This window comes from Monodelphis domestica, chromosome 1 (genome assembly GCF_027887165.1).
Source record: "Monodelphis domestica isolate mMonDom1 chromosome 1, mMonDom1.pri, whole genome shotgun sequence".
In the NCBI taxonomy this organism is placed as follows: domain Eukaryota; kingdom Metazoa; phylum Chordata; class Mammalia; order Didelphimorphia; family Didelphidae; genus Monodelphis; species Monodelphis domestica.
Genome location: NC_077227.1, coordinates 123,548,424 through 123,574,123, shown reverse-complemented (window position 1 = coordinate 123,574,123; position 25,700 = coordinate 123,548,424). Strand labels below are relative to the sequence as shown.

General features: G+C 35.8%; 1 protein-coding gene across 1 annotated transcript in view; it reads right to left on the bottom strand.

The window, feature by feature from the left end:
• Window positions 1-1,625: 1,625 nt before the first annotated feature.
• MTHFS (methenyltetrahydrofolate synthetase) overlaps window positions 1,626-25,700 on the bottom strand; it is a 99,593-nt gene continuing 75,518 nt past the window's right edge. The window contains exon 3 of the mRNA XM_001368166.4: window positions 1,626-3,188. Coding sequence (XP_001368203.1) covers window positions 2,965-3,188 — 224 coding nt within the window. The 3' untranslated portion in view covers window positions 1,626-2,964. The remainder of the gene's footprint in view (window positions 3,189-25,700) is intronic.

The following is a 25,700-nucleotide window of genomic DNA, read 5'->3' as shown; positions in this document are numbered from 1 at the left end:
TTAAAGACTTTTTTCTTGAGTCACTTCCCCTAATTCCACGTCTACCAATCACAGCTGATGCTCTGCTTTAGGACGGCCCAGAAGGCAAGTTAGTCGATTCTGATTCGTTACCCACTATCACCCTAATCGCAGACCTCCCACTTCATGATTAGGTGGGAAATTTGCACTTTTGGTGACAGATCTTCATATTTAACTTTTAAGTGGGATGCTTACACTTATGGGGATTAAAATCTTTACATTCATTGTTACAATCAGGGAGAGCCAAATCCAATCTTCACAATATGTATAATCACGGAGGTTTGGGTTCATATGAAAACAATACTGAAAAATTATGATGACTTCTCAAATTAAGGTTACAAAAGCCATTTCCCAACAGATAATGATTAAAATATACAGGCAGTTCTCAAAGGAAAAAAATCCAAGCTATCAACAATAATATAAAATATATTATAATATATAAATAACAATATATTATATATATTAACAATAATATAAAAAATTCTCCAACTAATAATAAAAATACAAATTAAAACAACCCTAAGGTTCTACCTCAATATCAAATTAGCAAAGATGACAAACATGAAAAATAACAATTGTTAGAAGAGCTGGGAAAGGCACACTAATGCACTGTTCATGAAGTTAAGAATTGGGGGGTTGGGGAGAAGCTAGGTTCAGTGGATTGAGAGCCAAGCCTAGAGACAGGAAGTCCTAGGTTCAAATCTGGTCTCAGACACTTCCCAGCTGTGTGACCCTGGGCAAGTCACTTGACCCCCATTGCCTAGCCCTTACCACTCTTCTGCCTTGGAGCCAATACACAATATTGACTCCAAGACGGAAGGTAAGGGTTTAAAAAAAAAAAAAGAATTGGTCCAGCCATTTTAGAAAGCAATTTGGAACTCCACTTCAAAAAGTCACCAAACTGCATATATCTTTGATTTAATAATTCTATTTCTAGGTATATAAATATGAAAGAGATCAAAGAAAAAGAGGAATGCCCCATACATATGAAGCAATATTTATAGTAGCCATTTTTGTGATAGTAGAGAATAGGAAACTAAGGGGATAGTCATCAACTAGAGAATAGCTGAATAAATTATGGTATCTCAATGTAATGAACTATTATAGCATAAAAATTATGAAAAGAATTAGTTCATAGAAACCTGAAAAATATATAAACTGATGCAGAATGACATGAGTACAATTAGGAGAACAATTTATCCAATAACAATATTTTTTAAAAAACGACTTTGAACAAGTTACGAATTCTGAGAAATGATTAATCACTAAATCAGAAGACAGATGAATCACGTTACCCACTATGTGAAGGGAAGATTATAATATTTTTTTTAATAGAACAAAGGTCAGTTGGTCAGTCAGGAAGCATTTATTAAGTGCATACTATGTACCAGTCACTGTTTTAAGCACTGGAGTATGGATTTGTTTTGCTTTATCATCCATATTTATAAAAACGCAAGGAATTGTTGTTTGTTTTAAGCTAGGGGGAATTTAGGAGAAACTAGTAACACTGATGCAAAAAGAGGAAACAAAGACAAAACAGTCATCTTAGCATTAAATGCACAAAAGAGAACAGAGGGAGGTTCAGATTGGGACACAAATACACAAAATAGTTTTGAAACTAATATGTTTGATTTATTATATTCTTTTTTCTAAAAATACAAGTTGTATGTAATAGATTCAGTTTCCAAAAAAAAAACCCTCCATGCATATGCCAAAAAGCACCCAAGATTAAGGCAACAATATAAAATCCAGATTCAATTTATAGCAAAAGGTTATTTGACAATGTTTTAATTATAAAAATATCAGTTTTGAAACTCTATCATTACAGTATATTTAATGTGAATATTTATAGTTTAAATAATTTAAAATGCCAAATAGTATTGAGTCACTTTTTAAAAAACAACATATTTGTCCTTATAGCTCTTGGGAAATTCCTGTCTCTTCTTCCCCTTCCCCCAAATATTCATATCCTTGTTACTTCAGCCATCTTTTCCTTATTCTTTGGAGCCTATTTGACTTTCTTTGCTGTATATCTGTATTCTTTCTACATGGAGTCTCAAATCACATACAATCCCCTAAGCCATTATGAACAAATTATTCAAATAATGCTACTTTTAAGTTATTATCACAGCATTGATCCCCATATGAAATGTCATCTCCCAACTTTCAACCTTAGACAAATTTTTTTCCAAGGCAGAAACCCCAAATAAATGGAATTTAGTTTATAATCGATATAACATCAGAACTTGGCAGTGGTGTCTAAAGATGCTTAATAGGTAGCTTTCCTATAATGAGGCATTTAGGGACTAATCATGGTGAATTACAGTATTAAACTAACAAACCAATAAGCAATTCTGTTGAATCCTTCATTACTTCAGCCCAAAAAGCTATGAAATGTTTAAACCAAAATTTCAAGTTGGGTGAACAAAGAAAAGGACTAATAAAGTCATGATAAGTATCATTTGCTCTCTCTAAAGTTTGAACCAGAAACAAACATCAACAAAGCAATTAATATTTATCAAATTTTCCTGTATGTTTTAGGGATTGAAAGCAGAGCCATTAAAGGACATGTTAGCATATAGTACAATCTCTGTTTAAATGAGCCTAAATTCAAATCATTAATCCAACTTGGACCAAGGAATCTCATTTATAATTTACATTTCAAAGGAGATGTAAAATTCTCATTTTAACATCAGGAAATTAGAAAGAAAATCACTAAATGAAATGTTTAATATTAACTAATATTCTAGTATTCACATTCCTAAAGATTTTCAACTAATATTTCATACTAAACCCCTTGTAATTACACCAAAGTCAATGCAGTTCTTGGTAATATAAGGGTAGAGTTGCCATTGATTTTTAGATAGGAGAAAAGAAATGCATTTTATTTTACTCAAGTACAAAACCCAGATCATTCAACAGGGTTGTCACTGGGAACTGCAAAGTTTATTTGTCTTCATAAAGCACTTCGTCTATTCTCATATCGTTTTCTCCGACTGGCACCTCACCACAGATCTGTTCTTTGAAAGCCAAAGCAATTGTATAAGGTTTTCTTTCTTGGTGTTGCAGGCACCGCTTCAGGTAGGTGTCATAGTATCCCTTGCCCCTTCCCAGGCGATTGCCCTGTTTGTCAAATCCAAGACCTGGCATGAAGATGAGATCCAAACCTCCTATTTAAAAAAGAAAAGAAAAGAAACAAATGTAAAAGAATTAACAAATTCAAAAATAATGAATTATTTTAATCCTGATATCTTATTAAAAGAAGGATGTATATAATTCTATCGGAATATGTGAAGGTTTGTAAGTAATTCTACATAATGCTTATCTTAAACCTAAAAGGCTGGCTCTGTGCCTTTCCTCTTTCAATTCAGACAATTAAGTTTGAATGTTTACTAAGAACCTGCTGTGTACAAAGCACGGGATACACAAACTCCTCTAGACACAGACTAATGGGAGGCTTCTAACATCTATACAAAAAAAAATGTGGTTAGAGAAAAGCAGAGTACAAACAACTAGGAGTGGGGGAGGAATGTCTTGGAAGAAGAGAGCCTTGAAAAAGAGAGAAAGATGAAGAAAGAGGGGACTCCATGGATGAGGGGGTACCCATGAGGATGGAGACAGGCTAGAGGTAGATTACTGGGTCTGGGAGCCTATTAGTAGGTTAGTTTGGCTGAAATACAGCTAGTTCAAAAGGAATAATGAAAATAAGTTTAGAAACAGTAAGTTGGAGTAGTATCAGAGGAGGTCTAAAATTCCAGGCAAAAATATTTGTGTTTTCTCCTAAAACAAAAGGAAGCAGTGAAAATCTTTGAAAAGAGGAGTTCCATGGTTAGATGTGTGTCTGAGAAAGATCATTCTAACACCCACATGAAGGATGAAATAGAAAGAGGAGACAAGAAGCATGAACACTACTACATTGGTCCACTATTTAGACGAGTGATGAGAGCCCTAACTAAGGAAGCAGCCCCCTTGTGAGGAGGAAAATAAAGAATGGATGAAAGAGATGTAGTTATAATCAACAAGTCTACGCAACTGACTAGTTATTACTGCTGTTGCTCATCCTTCATTTTTTGAAGAGGACCCATGACATCATGTGGTAATGGCTTGACTCGAACAGTGGATTTAAGTGAGGCAAAGTAGGAAGTCATCAGCTTACTCTCTCTTCCACAGTCATCATAATCCAGTAGCAAGACAAAAAATCAAGATGCCTGGTGATGATTTAGGATGCAGTGGATGACCTCGGTGTCTTTGATGTCTAACCAAACTTTAAGTGCTCCACAGAGCCTGCTTCAACCACTTTCATGGACACAGGAACAATTTGTCCTCATCTGTTCATCCCACCAGGGGAAGTTTTTATATGCTGGAGACAGAAGAGTCAAGGATGACTCTGAAGTTACAAATTAGGCAGACTAAAAGAATAGTGGCACCATAGAAAGAAATAAGAAAGTTTGGAAGAGGATGTGGTTTAGAAGGAAAGCTATATCATACCTATCTCAAAAAAATTATGTATAAAACAACTCATTATCTCAGGATTCAAGGTACCTTGTTTCAAATCCCACCTGTGATATTTATAACCTGCATGATCTTAGATATACAACTTAACCTCTGTAGGCTTCTATTTCCATACCTGTAAAATGAGGGGGTAGACTAGATGACATGTGAGATATCATTCAATTTTTCTGATTTGTTATCCTGTGATTTTTCCCTATAAATCTCTAATCCTAATATTTTTTTCAATTTTTGAAGGCACTACTCCTACCCTAACTATACAGGCTCAACACCTTGGTGTCATTTTTAACTAATTCATTCTCCCTCACCCCTACATTGAAACTGAGACAGAGCAATCAGACTAGTATGAGGAAAACCAAGAGATTATAATGCCACAAATACTAAGTAGGTGAGAATGTCCAGGAAAAGAGAAGTGTTAAGCAATGTCAACTGTGGTTAAGGTCATGGAGGATGAGGACTGAGAAAAGGTCATCAAATTCAATGGTTAAAAAGATTGATGGCAATCTTTGAAAGACCAGTTTCAAATGAGTGGTCAGAATGAAAGCCAGAGGTAATGAGCTGAAAAGTGAAAGGGTAGGCAGTGAGGAAGTAGAGGCAGAAAGAATTTTCAGAAAAGAGGAAGAAACAAAAGGTGGTTGTTGAGGGTATGGTGGGGTTAAATGAAATTTTTCAATGGTGGGGAGAACTGAGCATGGTTATAGCCAGGAGCGAAGGAACCAGCACATAGGAAGAGACAAAAGATGAGAGAAGATGATCAATGAGGCAATATCCCAGAAATGACAGGAGATTACAATTAAAGGCACAAGAGAAGTAAATGTTAGCAAGGAAAAGGGACATATCTTCAAAGATTAGCGGAAAGGACAGAATGGATGAAAATTAAAAGGGTGTTGAGGTGTGGAGTAGAGAAAATGAAGAAATTCATGATGGATGGTTTCAATTTTCTCAGTAAAGTAAGAGGCAAAGTCTTCTGCTATGGGTAGGAGGACAGAGAGGCTTGATGAAGAGAGAGGAAAAGGTTTGGAAAACTTACAGGGTATGAGTAGTAAGGAAGGGAGTGATTGGCTCAAAGGAAAAACAAAAATTGCTATGCAAAAGTAATGGTCATTTTGCAAATAGGTGACATCAATCTTCATTGGACACAGTCAACATAGTTGCATTAATTTTTCAACAATGCTTAGAACAGTTTGGGAGTAGGGAAAGAGGGAGGTCAAAGGTGACAATTACGATTTAAGATTAAGGATTAACAATCTGTGAGTGGGGTTGAAAACAAAGGGTCAAAGGATTAAGGATGAAAGAAAATGCATAATTGAATTGGTTAAGTATAAAGTCAAAAGAACTAAAGATGGAAAGTAGGAAGAGAGCAGGGGCTGGAAGAATGGCAAAGGATAGGTTTAGGAAAGAGACAAATAAAAGTAAAAGCATGCAATTATGGACAAAGAAAGGAATCTAAACATTCAAGACCATAGGGAAGTTTGAAATGAGAGTTAGGTTGACATTGTGACTATTTCTATGGATGGCTGAAGGGAAATGCAGATGTAAGAAGTTCAAAGTTGGTGAACTGGAAGGGCAAGGCACATGAATACTGAATTCCCAAACAACAAGGGCAAGATTTGAGAAAGGAAGGAAGATTATAAGCAAGGGACTAAATTTCTTAAGAAAGAAAAAAGATCAAAGAAACAGGAAAAGGTCTTAAATATACAAAAATATAGCAGCTCTGTGGTGGTAAAGAACGCAAAACTAACAAGGTGCCAATTAATTTTAAAATGCTAAACAAAATATAGTAAATGAATATACTAGTAATATTATATAATGTAAAAATTATGAAAGGAGAAGTTTCAAACAAACTTAGAAAAACTTGCATGAACTGATGCAAAGTGAACTGAGAAGAACCAAGAGAATTATTTATAATGAAACAGCACTGTAAAAATGAGCAATTTTGAAAGACTAATGAATTCTGATAAATGCAAAAATTAACCATAACTATTCTAGATAACTGATGACAATACATGCCACCCACCACCTCACAGGGAAATGATAGACTAAATATGCACAATGAAGCACACTTGTAGACATGACCAATAGGGGTATTTGTTTTGCTTGATTGTATATTTGTTACAAGATTATTAGTTTTTTCTTTCTTTTTGTAGTGGAGAAGAGGGAGGGAGAGAGGGAAAAGTGCACCTATTAATTGGGTGCACGGAGATGGGAAAAAGGAAAAATAATCTGATTTGACCAAATGTGTCTCAATCTTTTTTTCTTCCCACAATTACAAACACCTTTCTGATTAGTGTCTCTCTATATAACATATATATATATATAAATATATATACATACACATATAATGTGTTTATATTTCAACTTTTAAAGAGCATTTTTCTAAGCTATGATTTTCTTTCAGATATCTAGTTTTAGTTTCCCTTCCTCGAATACAACTGGTACTTTAAACAGTATAGGACAAGTTTTCAGATAAGATATAGGTTGCTTGAAATGTGTATCTGTGAGAAAACTCCCTGCATCAATCTTCAGATCCCTCTGAGTTTCAGGTCAGTATAATCAGGTCAGTGATGAGCAACCTTTTGAGCTTCATGTGTCAAAATTCACCAAAAAACTGAGCATAACTCAGGTGATCTGTCACTTCATGAAAAAAAAGATACAATTTCACGATATTCACATCCTTCTCGGCATGTGGCCCCATACTTCTCTGTATGTGGCCATGTGTCATCGAAAATGGCAACACATGTCAGTGTTGACACACGTCATAGTTTCACCACCATGGACCTAGTTGCTTTAGTTAAGAGTCTCAAAGCAGCAGTTAGAGGTAGTCCAGCATCCTAGCCACATAAGGCTAGGTTCAAACAATAGAATAAATTTTTTTCACAGTTTCCCTAGTTGGATAACTTTTTTTCACATGATAGAAATTGGCCTGGATCCATAGCTGAAAAGAAAGGAAAATGAGCTAGCTTCAGATTTAAGCCACAAGTTGGGATCAATGTTGTTCCTACTACCACTTGCCATTTTCATTCCTTTTAGTATCTGAAGTTGGATTTGAACTCAGGTCTTCCTAACTCCAGACCCAGAATTCTAAGCAGCACTAAAGAGCGTCAGGCACACAGTGGGTGCTTAATAAATGTCTAATGATTTTTTTATTGACTAAGTAAAGTAACAGGGAAGTTGGAAAAAGGGAATGGTTTGGGGAAAAAGAAAATCAATTGTTTTGGGCATTTTGAGTTTGAGAAGCCTATAGGATATCCAGGTTGAAATGTTCAAAAGGCACAAAGCATATTTCCATATTGGTCATTTTTGTTAGAGAATAAACATAAAACCAAAATCCCAAAATAAAAACCCAAATAACAGGAGGAGGAGGAGAAAGAGAAGTTACTTAGAAAGTTATTGTGAAATTATGGCAAGTTTCATAGTGAGGACGATTAATGAGCAAAAGCAAAGACTAGTTAGACCTAGAAAGTAAAAGGGAACATAGTATTTCAATAAACTTGTTTGGTTCACAATGAAAAGGGTGATATGTCAACACCATGAACTTCTGCTGAAATTAGATTAGTAGGAATTTTTTTTTAAGACAGTGCAGTAGAGGCAAGAAAGCCAAAACTAAAGAAAGCAAAATAATAGAGTAGAAAGTACTTTTCTTAATGGACCTATACTACTGTGTAACTTCTAATAATGCCTATTCCCCTCAAAGAAGACATTTTGTTTTGCAAAAGATTCAGCCATGAGTCATGCATGACTTGCAATTCTGGATATCAAAAACATGCATATGGAATTTGGGTTCCTTACTTGAATTACATTTGAGTCAGAAAAATGATATACTTAATACAAAGCCAGATGTGGGTGGAGAGGCTCTAACTCAAGCTGCACTTTACCATTTACTAGCTGTATGATTGTGAGCAAGCACTTGAACTTATGAGTCCCAGTTTTTTCAGCTGTAAAATGAGGTCCTATTTGTACTCCTTCTCACTGGGGCTGCTTCCTCCTCATCGTCCTCCTCCTCCTTTAGAAAAGAACTTTCTACAGCACTATGCATGGTAGAAGAGAGCAGTCTTAAAGTCAGTAGACTCCTGTTAAATCCTAACTCCAGTACTTGTCATTTAATTTAGCATTTCTGATTTAGTCTCCTAATCTAAAGACATGGAGATATCGGGGTTTGCATTCTCTGCCTCACAGAATCGTTGTGGGGAAAGCATCCAGGACTATAAGCCCCTTGGGGGATGGGGACTATTTCATTTTTGTCTTTGTCCCAACATCTAGCAGAGAGCTTTCTTTACACATAATATATGGGCACTGAATTGAACTGAAAGAACTTGGTAAATCTCGAGAGTTCCCTGTAGCTGGCGCAGCTAAGTAGCACCATGGATAGAGCACAAGTCAGAAGGACTTGGGTTCAAATGTGATCTCAGACACTTCCTAGCAGTAGGATTCTGGACAAATCATTTAGCTCCAGTTGCCTAGCCCTTGTTGCTCTTCTCTTGGAGACGATTGATAATAAGTCAAAAGACATGAGCTTAAAAAAAAAAATAAGAGTTCTGTGTAATTGTGGGTTGTTATTATTATGATCACAGTAAGAGGTGGCTGTCCCTGAGGGCAGCCAAAATCAATCAAACAAATAGTATTTATTAAATATTTACTTGGCACCCACCACTGGGGATTCAAATATCAAATTCAAAAAAAAAATCAAATAATCCCTACTCATAAGGTGCTCACATTCTAACAGGAGAGTCAGCAGCAACAAACATGAGCATATACAGAATACATGTAAAGAGAATCAATAAAAATACATATAATATATATACATATATATGGTTTTTGAAGAAAGAAAGCATTAGAAAATGAGAGAAAGACTTAGTATAGAAGGAGGTTCTTGAGCTGTATCTTGTTTAAATCTAATATGAAGATGTTTTTAAATCATGACCATTTGGAAAAGTTCATCTTTTTTTATATTTGTTTGTTTTCAGTACATACTAAATTTAAATCAGTAATACTGATACTGCCTTGCTCATCTGTCTCCCCTTCTGAACTTCCTTCTGTTAGCTCTTCTGAATAAGCTCTTATTATTATGGTCACACTAAGAATTGGCTCTTTTTTCTCTTATTTTCTATCCAAAGAAGGATTTCAGTGCTGTACTTGGAATAACTGAGTAGGTGGAATAGAGAACCTAATTTCTTCAGTGCAGTATAAGGCAGTTTGATTCATGTCTCAGTCTGTCTAGACCAGGGAAGAGATTAAAAGCAGGAGTGAAGGGTTGCCAAGTCTAAAGGCAGTCACTGTTCAGGTTACCACTACTTTGTCTCTTGGTTGTTTTCTGAACATGAAAAAATTCACAAGAATATTCTGTCACCTAAGGAGCCTAATCAATATGACCACCCTTAAGCATGAGATTATCAATGACTATCATCTAAAGGGGATGGGGAAGGAAAGGGAGAGGGGTCTACATACTTTCACCAAAGGAGACTCTCCTAGTAAAATTCAAGTTTGAAGAAAGGAGAGGAAAATAGATTGAAGAATAATTTCAAGATGGTTCATAAGGTATTCTATTGTGTTTTTCCAAATTCTTTTTCATTTTTGTAAGGGGAAAGAGGGAAAAGAAGAAAAGGGAAGATCAGAAAAGAAATCCCAGGCATGTGAAAGCTTCCAGCCTCTGGGAAGAAAAAAAAGGATTGGCATTTACTTTTCAGTTTTAAGTTATCTTCACTTCTCCCAACAATTTCTGGTCCACCACATTAGTTCTCAGGCTCTTTTAAAAGCTAAAAATGATTGATTTTCCATGTCTTGTGATGTTACAAGGGAAGAGGAAGAATAAAGGTACTAAATTATAAGGCTAAAATGTTACACGTTCAAACTGTTAGAAGTTTTAAATTTGGCTGAATTGCCATGCAGGTTGATTAATCCCCCCTTCCCTACTGGCAAATGTGGGAAAAGATTTCCTGATTTTTCTAGCTCTTCTCTTGCAGACTGGGGAGTTGAGGGTCAGGACATGGTAAGGTAAGCATATTTCCTATTTCCTTCTGCTATATCCAATGTATTCAATAGAAAGGCCTCTGAAAAAGAGACAACAGTGTGCATGTTTATACAAGATGCACACAATGCAAACACATGGTACCTTTGAATGGGAAAGCACTAACAGACGAGGTGCCAAGAGGGAATTAAAGCACACTCTTGAAAGCAGTCACAGAAGAAATAGGATTCCTACAGTGCATAAAGTTTTTGTTTTTGTTTTTAAACCTTTATTTTCTGTCCTGAAATTGATACAAGTATCAGTTCCAAAGCATAATAGCAGTAAGGGCTAGGCAATTAGGATTAAGAGACTTGCCCAGGGTCACATAGCTAGGAAAGCATCTGAGGCCAGATTTGAACCCAGGGCCTCCTGTCTACAAGCCTGGCTCTGTTATCACTGAACTACCTAGCTGCCTCAGTCCATAATGTTTTAAAGGGAGCATAGGGCCAACTATAATCTCCTTTCTGCCTATGATATGAGAAAAAATATAAACAGGAACCCACCAAAGTAAGGCATTTTAGTATTTAATGTCTTTTTCCCTGGGATTTGTCCTATCTGTTCTCTTCTTCTCCTGACCATTTTGAGAAGAAATGGAAGAAAACTGCCTTCTTGGACAATATCTTTGCGTTATTTTCTGCTTTGAAACGGCAGCTATAGTTACAAACAAAGGCTTCTGGGGGGTTTAAAAAGGAAATAAATCAGTTGAATGCATTTTTCCTCAAAATAGCAAAGAATTATATTAAAACAGCAGCTAACTTTCTGACAATGATTAGTGTTCAGAGACAGTAAAGTAAGTCAATAGTTTCTTCTATTTCTGGGCAGGGAAAGACAAGAATATCACATTTTATTAAAAACAACAATAGCTATCATTTATGTAGCACTTTAAGGTTTGCGAGGTGCTTTATAAACATTATTTATTTGTTTCTCAAGATAACCCTGTGAGGTAGGTGCTATTACTATCCTCATTTGACAAATGAAAAGTGAGGTACAGACAGAGTAAGTGATTTGCCAGAAATGGCAGAGCTAATAATTGACTAAGGCAGGATTAGAAATCAGGTCTTCCAAGTCCCGTGCTCTATCCACTGAACCACCTTGAGGACAACATACATTTTTTTCAAAACTCACATTGCCATTGATTGACGCAATATTGCTGGGCACATAATAGGTGCTATGTGAATATTAGCGATTATGATTATCATTACTATTCTTTTTATTATTTATCATCTGAAGCTGTTTGGGATCTTTGTTGTTAAACTTTTATCAGGCAAGGTAATCCAGAGTCACAAAGTTAGTGAGGGTCTGAGACCAGATATGAACTGGGTTCCTCCTGACTCCCATTCTAGCACCCAGCTGCCCCTGACAGACGGATTCTTCAGTAAATTCCTGGTCCCATCACCAAGGGCATTTTCTGCAACCAAACGGGTGACTTATTGTTGCTTTCATATCCTGCACAAGTCTTTCCAAGTCCTTTCATAAATCCTCCACGGAGGATGTGCCCAACATGCCAGAGGCCTTCCTCTAGGTTTTTAAATATTTGATAGATGGTAACAGCTAATGGTTATATAATATTTTAAGATTTGCAAAACACTTTACAAATACTATCTTATTTGATTTGCCAGTGCCCCATATGCTCTATTCACCTATTATGTCACTCATTCTTTTCTAATCCCACAGTTTTATAATGATGTCTTCTTTCCTATGTAGGATGCATGTCATCAGTAGCAAAATGCCGGACTATGTCATACTCATACCCACCACATGCTTTGGGGACACCTGCAAAGCTGCTTTCAGAGATTCCATGGCTCAGCTTCCAGGATTCCAAGACGTGTCTCCATATAACATCGACAGTGTTGTTATGGAGTTTTTTTGTTATTGGATTCTAGTGGCAGGAAGTGATTTGGAATTGAATGTAGGATGAAAAAGAGAAAGCTGTCAGTTCAGTTTGAACGGAATATAGAATGTATGAAGGAAATGAATGTGAAATGGGGCTGGTTTGGAGCCAATAGCACAGGTAATCACTCAGTTCACAAAGGGAGGGAGATAGAGGGAGATGGACTCAATGAGTCGCCTGTGGTTGCAATGCTGTTTCCTCAGTCCAAATCACTATTTGTAATTACCAGAGCAATGCCTTCCACCTTGCACAACCATAGGAGTCAGTTTGAATGATTACCAACAGCTGAGTGACCCTCATTATTGCCTTTTCACAAATGCCAGCAGCACTGTTCCCTGCCCTTGACATTCATTCTATCTCCAACCTATGGGTTTTGTGTAGGCTATAACTATGGTCTAGAATGGTCACTTTGCTTGTCTCCAATATAAGATTAGATCCTTAAGGTTCCTTCAAGGTTCAACTCAAGGAAATTTTCCTGATCACCTTAAGTATTGGTGCTTACACCCTTTTCAAATAGTTCTTATGTCTTATCTGGTGCATATTCTTATCTGGTGGCATGTTGTATCTTCTCCTAGTAGAATGTAGGCTTCTTGAACACAGGAACTGTTTTCACTTTTATCTTTGTGTTCCCAAAACCTCAGACATAACTGCTATATGAATATATAGATGAAAAAAAGGAAAAAAGAAAAAGAATAATGAGAGAAGGTTGTGGATCCCTAGGCTCCTCTGATTTTTCCTGAAACAATGCCATATACCACAGTCAGAGGCACCCTATTTTTATTACAAGTCACTTCTATTGCCTCCACCAAAGGCAGAGAGAGAGCCTTCTCATTGGACTATATCTCTTACTCTTTTATTTTTCCCTAGCCCCAGATCAAGAATAAATCATTGGCTGCTTCACACACAGGACAGCTCTTTTAAATACAAAAACAATTTTACTATAATGTAAGGATTTTCAGGGCTCCAGCTACATGAAACATGAGTGATAAATACATAGTATGAATGAAAAACCCAACTTTGTCCAGCTGTAAAGATGTCTTATTCAGATGTTGCCTCAGTTATGGATGTATCCATGAATAAATGAAAAAAGGTATCTATTATGTTCTTACTATTTTCCAAACAATGGTCTAACACCTGAGCATATAAATATGAAAGCAAACAGTTCCTGACCTCAAGGATCTCATATTCTAACTGGTTTGGGCAAACATAAGCAAAAAGCACTGAAGTAAGAATGATTGTGATATATTTGGGGAGATATGAGGCCAGACTTGGTTTGATCAAAGTATGTATATAATGGGATCATTGCTTGCTTTAAGGTATGCAAAGCACTTTTCCTCAAAATAATTTAGAGAGGAAGGTAATATAAGAATTATTTTTCCCATTTTTGTAGATAAAGAAAAATGAAGCAAATTGCCAGAATTTTACATAGTTAATGATTTGAAGAGATGTAATTAAAACCCAGATTTTCTGTCTTCAAGATTGGGAACTTCCTTCGAAACATGAACCATGAAAAGTCAACAGAAAAATATTATTAGTGCTACTTAGTAGCAAAAAAAAACCAGAATTTTTGAGTCAAAACAAAAAAAAAATCAGAACAGGGCATTTCACCAAGGAATCTCTCAAGCAAACAGATTATAGTAATTGACACTGTTGTACCATCAACATAAAGGACCAGTTTTTGTGATTAGCTGAAGAAATGTTATGCCAAAAAGCAACAGGACATCATAGCTTCCTTCTAAAGCAAAGCATTTTAGTGCACTTCTGTCTGAAACATTCTTGTAGGTTTTTGCTTTGTCACTTGTCCCATTTTCCCCTAGAAGAATTCACTCAGCAGGCAGCTGTCTGGCTCTAGGAATGGACCATTCTAACAATGAAAGAATCATCTATAAAATCTGCCAATTCAGTTTGTGAAAACCTACATTCCTTTTCCAAATAATGGAAAGGATAGAAGAAACAGAGGATAGTGTTGTGGTCTGCTTAAACTCAGGACTTAGAATCATGGCTCTTATGTCCTTAAAAGGGAATGTGGAGATCATTTAGTCCCACCTCATCTCTATTCTACCCCTCCCATCTGACAGATGAAGATATTAAAGCCCAAAGTCATACAGGTAGTATTGAGTATGAGAGCAAAGATTTGAACCCAGATCCTCTCACTTCAAATTCAATACTGTTTTTTTGCTGGATTCTACATCCACTTTTAAAACATATGTTCCAGTTCAAAATGTTGACTGTCAGCTAAATGGAAAATAGCAACTAGCATGACACTGAACAAATTAACCAAAACAAATTAAAGTAATTAAATGTATTGACACATAATGCACTTTACAATTTATTATGTCTTTTAAAAAATTTATAATGTGATGTCATTTTGCTGTAATTATTTGTTTTATGTGATTATGATTGAGCTCACAAGATTTTGACACATACTCTTTAATTCATCATAATTAAACTGTACTTCTATTACTTTGAATACTAAGCATACCTTTGACAGTCAATTTTTCTAAATCTAGTCTTGATTTCACTGGAGTTTAAATAATGTAAGTTCCTAGGCCACTGAAGAATGTTTATTTACATTTCTTGGATAAATTTATTGAACTTTCATGGCATGTGGCAGTGTCTGGCCCATAGCAAGTTCTATGTGATATTAACTATTATTATTATAATGTAAACCTGTGATGCCATTTCTACCTCCATTTAAATAATCTGTGTCTTAGTATATCAGTATATTTGTCAAATTTGATGATTCCCTCAAAGGTGTTAAAACTTCCAAGTCTACTAGGAGACAATGAAAAACATTTTTAGAGATAAATGTCTTACAGTCTAATAAAGATGCTCAAATCTTTTGGGCTCACCTGAACTTCTTACAATGGTTTAATAGAACCCTGAATGAAAAAGTGAGTTTCATCAGAGTAAAATTTATACTTTTTTCAGTCTTTAGTACTCTGGTCTTCATATTTTCTTGTTCATGATGATTCTTTGTAATGATAGGCTGCAGTTGTTTTATTTTGTTTTACTGATCTTCTCACTGTTCTTCAAATTTCAAGGAGCCTACACCACATGGTAGAGGAATCAATAATAAGCCTTGTAGCTGCCAGGTTTCTTTGAGGTTCTTGTTTGTTTCCTAAGAATTAATTAGGGTTTGGGGGGTTTTTTGCAACAACTTTGCCAGCTCTTGATACTGATTTTCATTTTGCTTTGTGTTTCAGTATAATTTATCCTGATTTATTGTGGACTTGAGTAATATTTTAAAATTCTTGACTTTTCCAAACAATAGACTGCAAAATCTCAATCACCTAAGTGTGCTCTAAGAATTAAAACTCTTTCACATATTCTTAGAGTAAACTTTTCTGTAAAAAATCATAGAATTAAAAGGATAATATGAACACAACTAAACACATGTGTTTGGCAGAAAATCCAGCACTCATCTGATGAAGAACTAATTAAAAAATGGGGGAAAAAAAGTCAACTGCTTTCAACTGGGTACGGTCAGATATTCTAAGTCATTCTGGTGTCGGTTTGAACATTCATGAATGACCATTGCTTTCATAAAATGAAATCCTATCAAAATATTACTTATCCCAAGCACTTCACAAATCACTGCAATAAGTGTATAATAAATACTTAATTTGACTAGCAACTAGGTTAATGTTAGGGCTAGTGCAATCCATTTGCCACTTATAGATTTCATTTCTCAGAAAGTTTTTTTTTCAAGATGTTATAAATTATGAAAAAGCAAGTCACAACCTCTCTGGGTCTCAAGTTCCTCATCTTTAAAATGATAGTTAGACTAGATAACCACCACCACCACTACTCCAATCCCTTTTTTCTCTAAATTTATAGTCCTATAATTATTTCATCTATTAGTATGTTATAAAAATAACATTCTTTTCTTTGACCTAAGATATGTGACCTTTAGCAAGTTAAATCAACTTTATGAACTTCCATAAAATAAATGTTAAAATAGATCATGAATGAATGAATAGAGCACTTCTTAAACACAATGTACCAAGCAATGTACATAGCACTGGGGATACAAAAAGAAAAATTGAGACAATCCTTCCTTTCAAGGAGCTCACACTCTAATTGGGAGAAACAATACAGAAAAGAAAGTTAAGCTGTAGGGTAGATGGAAAGGCTTAAAAGCCCTAATGGTGTAGTAACACCCTCAATGGCAACTTCCAAGGATGATTAGGCTACATCAAGAAGTCGGATGTAAGTGACAGGGTCTGTTGGGCACAGAGATGAGGCACATGTTAAGGCCAGATGGTCCTATAGCTCACTGAAAGGAACAGAGTTGGTGACTCCCCATCTCATCCAAACCAAGTGAGCAGTTAAGCAAGCTGGATGGATTCTGGGCAGCCCCAATTTGGGAAGCATTCAAGAAGAAAGATGGAGAAGGGCAAACAACCAGGTATTGGGGTCATGATCAGTAATGCCCCTTCCAGATTTAACATTTTGATTCTAAAAATCACACAATATTTTTTCAATTTTAAGAAGCATGTTATACAGAGAAATGTTTATTATACTAATTATATATTATACAAATTAATGTTTAAAGATGTCTCATTTTTCTTAGAAAGAAAAACTTAAAATACTCTTTCCCTGCCTTATTAAGTATAAAGTTATACTTATAAGTATAAAGTAAAATTAAGTACCCTGCTTCTTAAAATCGTTGACTAAAGGAGACTTTCATACCCAGGTCATTCAAGCATGCACAGTATCTGATAATCCTAAATTCCAAGACATATCTTTTTTATTTAACATTTCATCCTCACCAATTTTTCCTTTCTAGCCATAATCACATTTTCCATTCTCATTCCAGATTCAAGTAGCACTTCACCTCTAAGCTTCTTAGTTTACCTTTGTCATAGTGTAAGGCACTTCTCCCTATAGAAAAGGTCAAGAGAAAAGAGATCCATCAAAAGAAGCTGAGTAGAATATAGAGGAACCAGTACTTGAAAGAAGTTCTGCTGACTCAAGAAAGGTCAGTTTCTTTATGGGAAAGGGTTATATCTAAAGCCCGGGAAGGTTAAGAGGCAGCTGTCTAATCTAAGTGGGGGAAAACCATAAGAAACTATAAAAATAGAAGGGAGATTTTAGTTAGTATTTAGTTAATAGAAGTGTTATTTTAGTTACATTGACCTGGGTTAAGTAATGAAGTATCACACCTAAAATGCTTCCAACTCAATAAAGCTTGAACACTGTGTTTCCTCATATAGTAAAATATTGAAATTTGGAAAAAAAGGAAATTGGGATAACAAATAATATAACATTTTTATTACCTCTCCACAGGGAGTGGAGAAGGGGGGGTTGCACATAATGACAAATACTATCACTGTGTAAGTTGTTTCTGCTTAACTGTTTTCTTTGTTACAAGTGTGTACTACGTTTGGTGGGAGAGGAAGGGCAGCCATGAGGGGAGGGAGTAGTACTATACCTGGAAATAATTATCATATAAAAATAAGACATTTGGAGCACATGATTTCTTCCAAGGTCCCTTTCAGAATTAAAATTTGGTAGTTTTAAGAACTACTCCTGACTGTGAAAGAGGGAGAGAAATAATGATAGGTATAGTGTTTGCTCCTTAACCAGATATAGGTATTGATATGTATAGGATATTATCTGTGTATGTGGGGAGGCTATCATGTGTTATACATTATCCCTTAAAATGTAGGTTCTTTATCATTTAAAATCATTAGATTATTTATAAAATGATTTAGTGGTAAGACTTCGAGTGAAATCTGAGTTGTAATCCTATCTCTGACATTTATTACCTGAAAAAATGTGGGCAAACCATTTAACTTCCATAGACTTTAGACAAATTCCTAAGATTTATCTACTAGTTCTTAGATGAGTTATCTTGTTGAGAGAAGGAGTTGTCTAGGCTAATGAGATCCTTTGTGAATCAGCATGAATCTTTCTGCCCTCTGTGTTTACATGTTTTTATGTTTTATGTCTCACATGCAGATAGGATCAGGAGTTGTAAGGATCATAGGATACTTATTTTTAGACTTGGAAGAAAATTGAAATATCATCTAGTTCAGCCCTTTCTTATTAGAGATGAGGAAATACTTGGGCCCAAAAGAGATGAACTTCCTCATCCAAATCACAAAAGTACTAAGTACTAGACCCAAGATTAAAACCCAGATCCTTTGAGTCCAAAGCTAGTGCATCCTATATCATGGTATACGATGCCGAAAACAAAAGAAATGGAGAAGAATCCATTCATCCAAACACCAAAAGTTGGCATGAAAACTACTGGGCATGTACCTCAATGAAGTCAATGACAGAAAGAAAAAGTAACTGGAAGTAAAATGGTTGTACACTAATTGAAAAATACCAATACATCAGAGATAGGTTATTTTGGCAGTGTGAGTACTCCTTTCAGAAACACAGAATGTGGGCTCTTTCTCTAGCCTTCCTGGATGGTCTTATGGCTAAAAAATCCATCATCGGTCAGTAGCCAGGCTGGTGACAATGCTTACCAACTTTGCTATGCTGGTTCTTAGGTGACCAATTCTGTCACCAAACCCCAAATTGAAGTCTTTCCAGTTAGGTGAGACTCGCCAGAATTTGCATTCCACTGACATAAACAACCTTCTCATAACCTCCATGGCACAATAAGGGATCAGAGGGTCACTGTCACATTTGATAAATATCCTGCCAGGCTTTAGGCTGTACTCCATTGTTATTGACTCAACCAAAGTTCATAATCAAAGCAATGATTAGCATCATGCCCTACTCAACTTAGCTAGTCAAGTAAAGATCAAGCACACATTTAACACAGACCTCTTAGGTTTTCTCATTTAAGAAAGAATGAAATAGGAAGAAAAGAAAGAACACCTCTGCTCTACCTTAAAGAATAAGAGCTCTAACTGTACAATTGTGCCCTATCAAAAGCAGCTTTTTTTTCCCAGAGACCTCTTCCACTTTTCTGTGGCTCACCCTCACTGGGCATCTTTTTCATCTACTAGCTGGTGAGGCAACAGCTGGCCAACTGATAGCCCCAAGGAGACTCTGGCCTGTCAAGGATGAGCCCTGCCCCATCTTGCTTCAGGCCTGGATGCTGTCCTGAGACACCCAGAACTAAAATTAGTTTAACTGATGCTTTATATGCTGGCAGGTAGTTAGGCTATTTTTAGCCTCCAGGAGTTCACATGTTGGGACTGGAGTCAGGTCTTACCTCTAACTTTCTCACCTGTCGTTATAAGCTATGCAGCTCTTTCTCAGCCTCATTTTCATTTCACCAACATTCTCTCAATGTCCAGTTCTGCTTTTCCTGCTTTAATGATACCCCGTCTTCCCTTTACCCCAACTTTATGACTTATGATTGGCTGACTGTAAATATCTTCTCAGTGGACCATCTGACTCCGGCATCACCCTTCTCCAATTAATTCTCTCAGCTGTTGCCAAAGTTATCTTTTCTGCTTGTCACTTTGAATATGCCATCTCTTCTCAAATTCTAATTAGTTTCCCAGACTCCAGCCCTTCCCCCTGCAATCCATCCTATACATCACTGACAGATTAATCTTCCTAAAACATTTATTTCATAATTTCACACCCCTGCTTACAAACTTCAAAATGGATTCCATTGCCTAAGGGATTAATAGCAATAATGATTACCATCATCAAAGTTCATCTTATATAGAACTTCCCAGTTTCTCATAACAGTCCTGTGGGAGAACTAATCCAAGTATTCTGTCAGTGAAAGCTCAAATTTCTTAGCCTAGCATTCAAGGTTCTCCATGATATGGCCAAACCTCCCTTTCCAATCTTATCTCAAATTTACATGATGTCGTCACTCCTGGTCTGTTCACTGTTCCCTAGACTTGGTTTTTTTCAGTTCATAATCAACAAATGTTTATTAAATCCTATTATGTACAAACAACTGTGCTAAGTACTGAAGATACAAAAAGTTAGAAATGTTACTGGCCCTGCTCCCAAGGAGCTTATAGTCCTAATAGAAGAATTGTACCCAAATAAATTTGATACATCTGAAAATGGGAAAGGAGAAAAGAAAATAAAGTGCTCTAGAAAGGGAAGAGAGCATAGTCTAGGCACAGGGGCTTAAGAGGATGAGGAAGAGCTGCTAATTCAGTCTGATTGGAATGCAACATGCACAAAAGGCCACAAAGGCAGGTTGCTGCCAGATCTATGAAGGATATAAATAACAACTAAAAAGTTTGCATTTTATCCTACAGGAAATAGGCAGCCATTGAAGACTGAATAGGGGGTTGGGGGAAGCATCCTCAAATTTATGCAATAAAAACATTTTAGAATTGGAAACTAAAGGAGTCTCTCCTCTTAGGGAATGGCTAAATAAATTAAGTATGTGGATGTAATGGAATATCATTGTGCTTGAAATGTGTGTTTGATTGAGGCAATGATAAATTGCAAGTTCAGAAGACTGAAGATGAATTATGGCATTTATCTCCCATTAAAGAAGTGATAAAACTAAAAAGAGAATGAAAGCACACATTTTCAGACACAATCGATGAGAAATATGTTTTCCTAAGCTATGTATTTTTATGATAGGAATTTTATTTGGAGAGTTTATTGTGTTGTTTGATAGGGAGGAGCAATAGAAGGTACAAAGAATAAATACATGTGAAAACAAATAAATGATTTTTGGGAGTTTATTTTTAACCCATATCTTAATTTTTATTTATCTTTTTTATTTAATTATCTGTTAATTATTAAATAATTAATTACTTGATTAATTATTTCTGTTTATTATATATCTTATTTATTATCATCTTATTTTTTAACCCATACCTTCTGTCTTAGAATTGATACTAAGTGTCAAGTCCAAGGTAGAAGACAGTAAAGGCTAGGCAATTGGAGTTAAGTGATTTGTTCAGGGTCACATGGCTAGGAAGTATCTGAGGTATTTTTAAAACTATATTTTATTTTGGCAACTGTCTGTGACTGGAAAATGGAACACTAAGGAGGCTTCTGTGATAGTCTAGGTGGGAAATAATGAAGGGTGAACAGAGATACTGGTGTATAAAAACAGAAGAGATGGTTAGAAGAGAAACTACAGAAGTAAAATGATAGAAACCTTAAAATTAAGTTGGCTAGGAGAAGTGACAGAAAGGAAAGAGATAGGGAAGGCCCTTATGTTTTAAGAACAAAGAAGATGGTTCTGATATCAACAGAACCAGACATTTTTAAAGAAGGGAAAGGTTTGGGGGTAGGAATGCTTGATAAGTGGAAAAAATTGTTTAATTTAAAAAAAGAAAGAAATGGGGAAAATATGTTCAATCTTGGACATTCTGTAACAGCAGGATCTCCAGTTGGAAATATCCAGCAAAGCAGTTTCCTACTTCCATTTTTCTCATACACCGTTTGGTTTCGGGATTCTGAAACACTGAATTATCAACATCCTGCAAGCCTCTGGCATTGGCATATATGCCAAAAAAAAAAAAAGGAAAGGGTTCATGATGTGTCAAAAATGCATCTGTCACTGACTTTATGACACAGGAAGATCACCATTCAGTGTTCAGTATTCTCTATGCTTAAGAATTCAGGTATTTTAGAGTAGAGTCCAAGGCACAAGACTTTTCCCCACAACACAAGGGAATTAAAATAAAGACACATGGGGAATGCCACTGCTAGATTCCCCATAATAACACTGCTTAGTCTACAAAGTTGTAACACTGCAAAGTAATATACTCTCTTAAGCACCTTTCTCTCAACTCATCTTTACAGTCAAGGTATAAAAGTCAATTTAATAATACTACTAGTACAATTCTATGCTGTCCTAGATGTTATATAGGCCCTCCAGGCAATCCCAGAGCTCAAGAGAGACTAATGACCTGTCTTCCTGGTCTCACTACTAAACTATCCTGCCTGACAGTAGTAATATTTTGAATTAGAGATACATTGGCACACTCAGGTACAAGCGTTACTTTTGGTCCTTCTCATTTCCTCTCACACTTTTTGTATACCTGAACATGTAACTGACTTAACTATAAACTACAAAGCTCCACATGGTCTTGTATGTAGAAAGTTCTTTTTTTTTTTAATTCCTTCATTGATTTATTAATTGGATAAAGTACTGTGGTGGCTTTCTAATGGACTATGATTCAAGCACAAAATTTTTAGACTTCTAAATCTTTTACCAGGCCATCTGAGACTAAATTGCTGGATTCGTCTCCTTTATTCCTCTCAAATATTTTTGAAGTCCTATTAGTCTAAGTATCTGACTTCTATTTCTACTTTCAAGTCTCTTTATAATATACTATAAGTTCAAAATGTTTTCCTCTCTAAAATCCTTTCTAGATAGTGCTCATAATGTAAGCAGTTCCATGAAGTCTTCCTTAAATAATAAGGAATAATCATAATTTTCCCCAACCTAATGCTATGTTAAAATATGTATCTGTGGGGAGAGGAGGAGGCAGCAGAGGTATCACTTCCTTGCCTGAGGACCTTTATAAGAATTAAGGACCTTTATAATCCCATAATCTTTGGATCTCTCAATCTAAAACTCTGGTTTCCCAGCACTATCCAGTAATACCCAGAATAGGATGTACCCTTCTATGCTATATTCCAAGGTTTTTCACAATCATTGACATCATAACTGACATTTCCATATATTTATAAGTTGCTTATCTTATCTGACTCTTGAAACAAGCTCCTAAGGTATTAAAAAGATGATGATTCCCATTTCACAAATGAGAAAAATACAGCACACAGGAGTAAATTATTTGACCATGGTTACAAAGCTAATAAAGGCAGGATTTGGAGGCAGAATTTGAACCTAAGTCTTGTTGATACCAAGTCCAGTGCTCTATAGACTTTACACTCTAGTTACCTATTCATAGATAGCCCCATCTTCTGTCCTGCAATTTCACAAGGCAGAACATACAGACCCTCTACCTAGATAAAATTACTAAGAGAGGAAAGTTTTGGAGACAAAGGATGCTTATGAATCACAAAATATTCATATGCATCTAATTTTCCTGATGAAATTTACCCTATAAATAGCTTATTGACAAGGTCAGTCCTTAATTCTTTACTTATACTAGTTTCCTTCAGAAGGAACTGTATCTTATTCAGTTTCAAAGGCAGATTCAAGAGCCTATACCTCTCCTGGACAAAATGGAACAGGCATATATGAGTCCCACTTCTTTACTGATCTTTGGCAAATGACAAAAAGGAAACAGAAGTACTCAACTCCTATTTTATTTCCATCTTATCTAGCAAGGAGAATTCCTCACGTACTTTCCATATTGATGAGCTAACAGTATAAAGAAGATATTGGAACCAAACACAAATGACAAGTGAGTAAAAGGGCACCTAGCCATCTTAAAGGAATTTGAGAATTCTGACAATGAAAGATGGAAGGTGCAGAAGGAACCTCTAGATTTAATCTCTGAGCCACTGTCAGTAATCTTCGAGAAGTCAGAGAATGGAATAATTGTCAGAAGGTTGTCAATTATTCATTTCCTCCAAAAAAAGGACAAATAGATATTGAAACTATAGACAAGCAAGCTTAACACTAATCCCTACAACATTTTAGAAAAAAAAATATTAAACAGATGGTTTATAAGGATAAAGGGGGGGAAAGGGAGAGTAAAATCAAATATCAGTATGGTTTTTGAAAAAAAAAATATGTGAAGCTGACCTCATTTGGATTTTTTATTGTGGTTGGCAGGTAATTAGTTCAGGAGAATCTATGATCCTAGGGCATCTCCAAGAGAAGAGAGTCAAAAACAGAAACTTAAGAAGTACAAAGAAGATAAAGTACCAAGAAAAAAGAAAGAGGAAATGTAACCAGAGAGGTAGGAAAATATCCATGAAAGGCAATGACATGGAAGCCAAGGGAGAAGACATCAAGGAGGAATGGTACCCAATGTCAAGCACCACCAAGAGGTCAAGAAGGGTGAGAACGGAAAAAAGTCCAATATTCCCCAAAATCTCTGCCTTCAAAGAGAACCCAAAAAGTTTATCCCCTCAATAAGAAGCAGAGTGAACTACCCAAAATGTATGTAAAAAAAGAAAGAAGAAATGAAGTTTAATATCATGAGAGTAGAAGCTATATTGACTCCTCAACTCTCTTAACTTGCATCTAGGTAATGAATTTCCACCAATGCTGAAATTGCACAGGTTTTCCAAAACCAATGCAACTACTTTCACAATCACTAGTGCCAACAGACTTTTGGCATTAATTTTCACATGTACCTTGAATTAATTGGCAGCTGAAAGTACTTGCCACTCATGTTGCTGGCTTCTACACTGACATGGAGAGCCATCTCTGCCCTGGATTTCCCAGCTCATTTTATTTTTATTTATTACATTTATAGGTAAACCAAAGTTGGGCAGGATAGTCAATTCTACAAATAATAAAAATCAAGATTAAGAATGGTCAGCAAGCTAGAACACTGGGCCAAAAGCAATAAAATTGGATGGGGGGGGGGGATGTAAAGCATTACATTTAGAATAAAAAATTAAGCTGTGCAAGTACCAGAAAGAAGAAAGCTGAAGACTGTCATTCACATGAAAGTGAAAAAATGCACTTTGTTTACTTTACAATCTTAATAGGAGCCAACAATCATAAATGTCTACTAAAAAATTTACTGCCTTTGCATGAATAGAAAGGATATAGTCAAGTCAAAGGAAGTAATAACCTTACACTGTTCTCTGAACAAAACATCTATTCAGTTCTGCATAGTCAGGGGCAAATTGAACTTGTCCAGAAGAGAGCAATTAGGATGGTGAAGGATCTAAAAATTCTGTTATACAAAGAATATTTAAAGGAACTAGGAATGTTTAATTTAGAGAAGAAAAGGTTAAAGGAGGACCTAAATGTTTTCAAAATAGTTGAAGGAGTTGTCAGGTAATAGAGAAGTGCTCTATCTCTCTCCAGAAGGCAGAATTGAGACTAATGGCAGAAGTTATAGGAGAAAATATTTGGGTGAACTTAAGAAAAAAAATTAGAACGGTTTCCTCTGTCCAACAATTTAATTACCTGCCTTAATAAGAGCTCCCTGTCATTGCCTATATCCAAGCAGGGTTTAGATGTTATAGAAGAATCACTGTGGTGGAAAGAAAGGAGATTGGAAGGATGAAACTGAAGGTTCTTTTTTTGTTTCTTGGCTCAGACCTATGATTTCATGGGCATAGAAAACTCCCTCTACAAATGCAGATCTGTCACAGTTTTAGAAAGCTATCTGGAGCACAAAGATATTCACGCACAGTCAATATGTGTCAGGTGGGATTTGAATCCAGGTTGTCCAGGCATGAAGGCCAGTTCTCTATCCACTATTATCACAC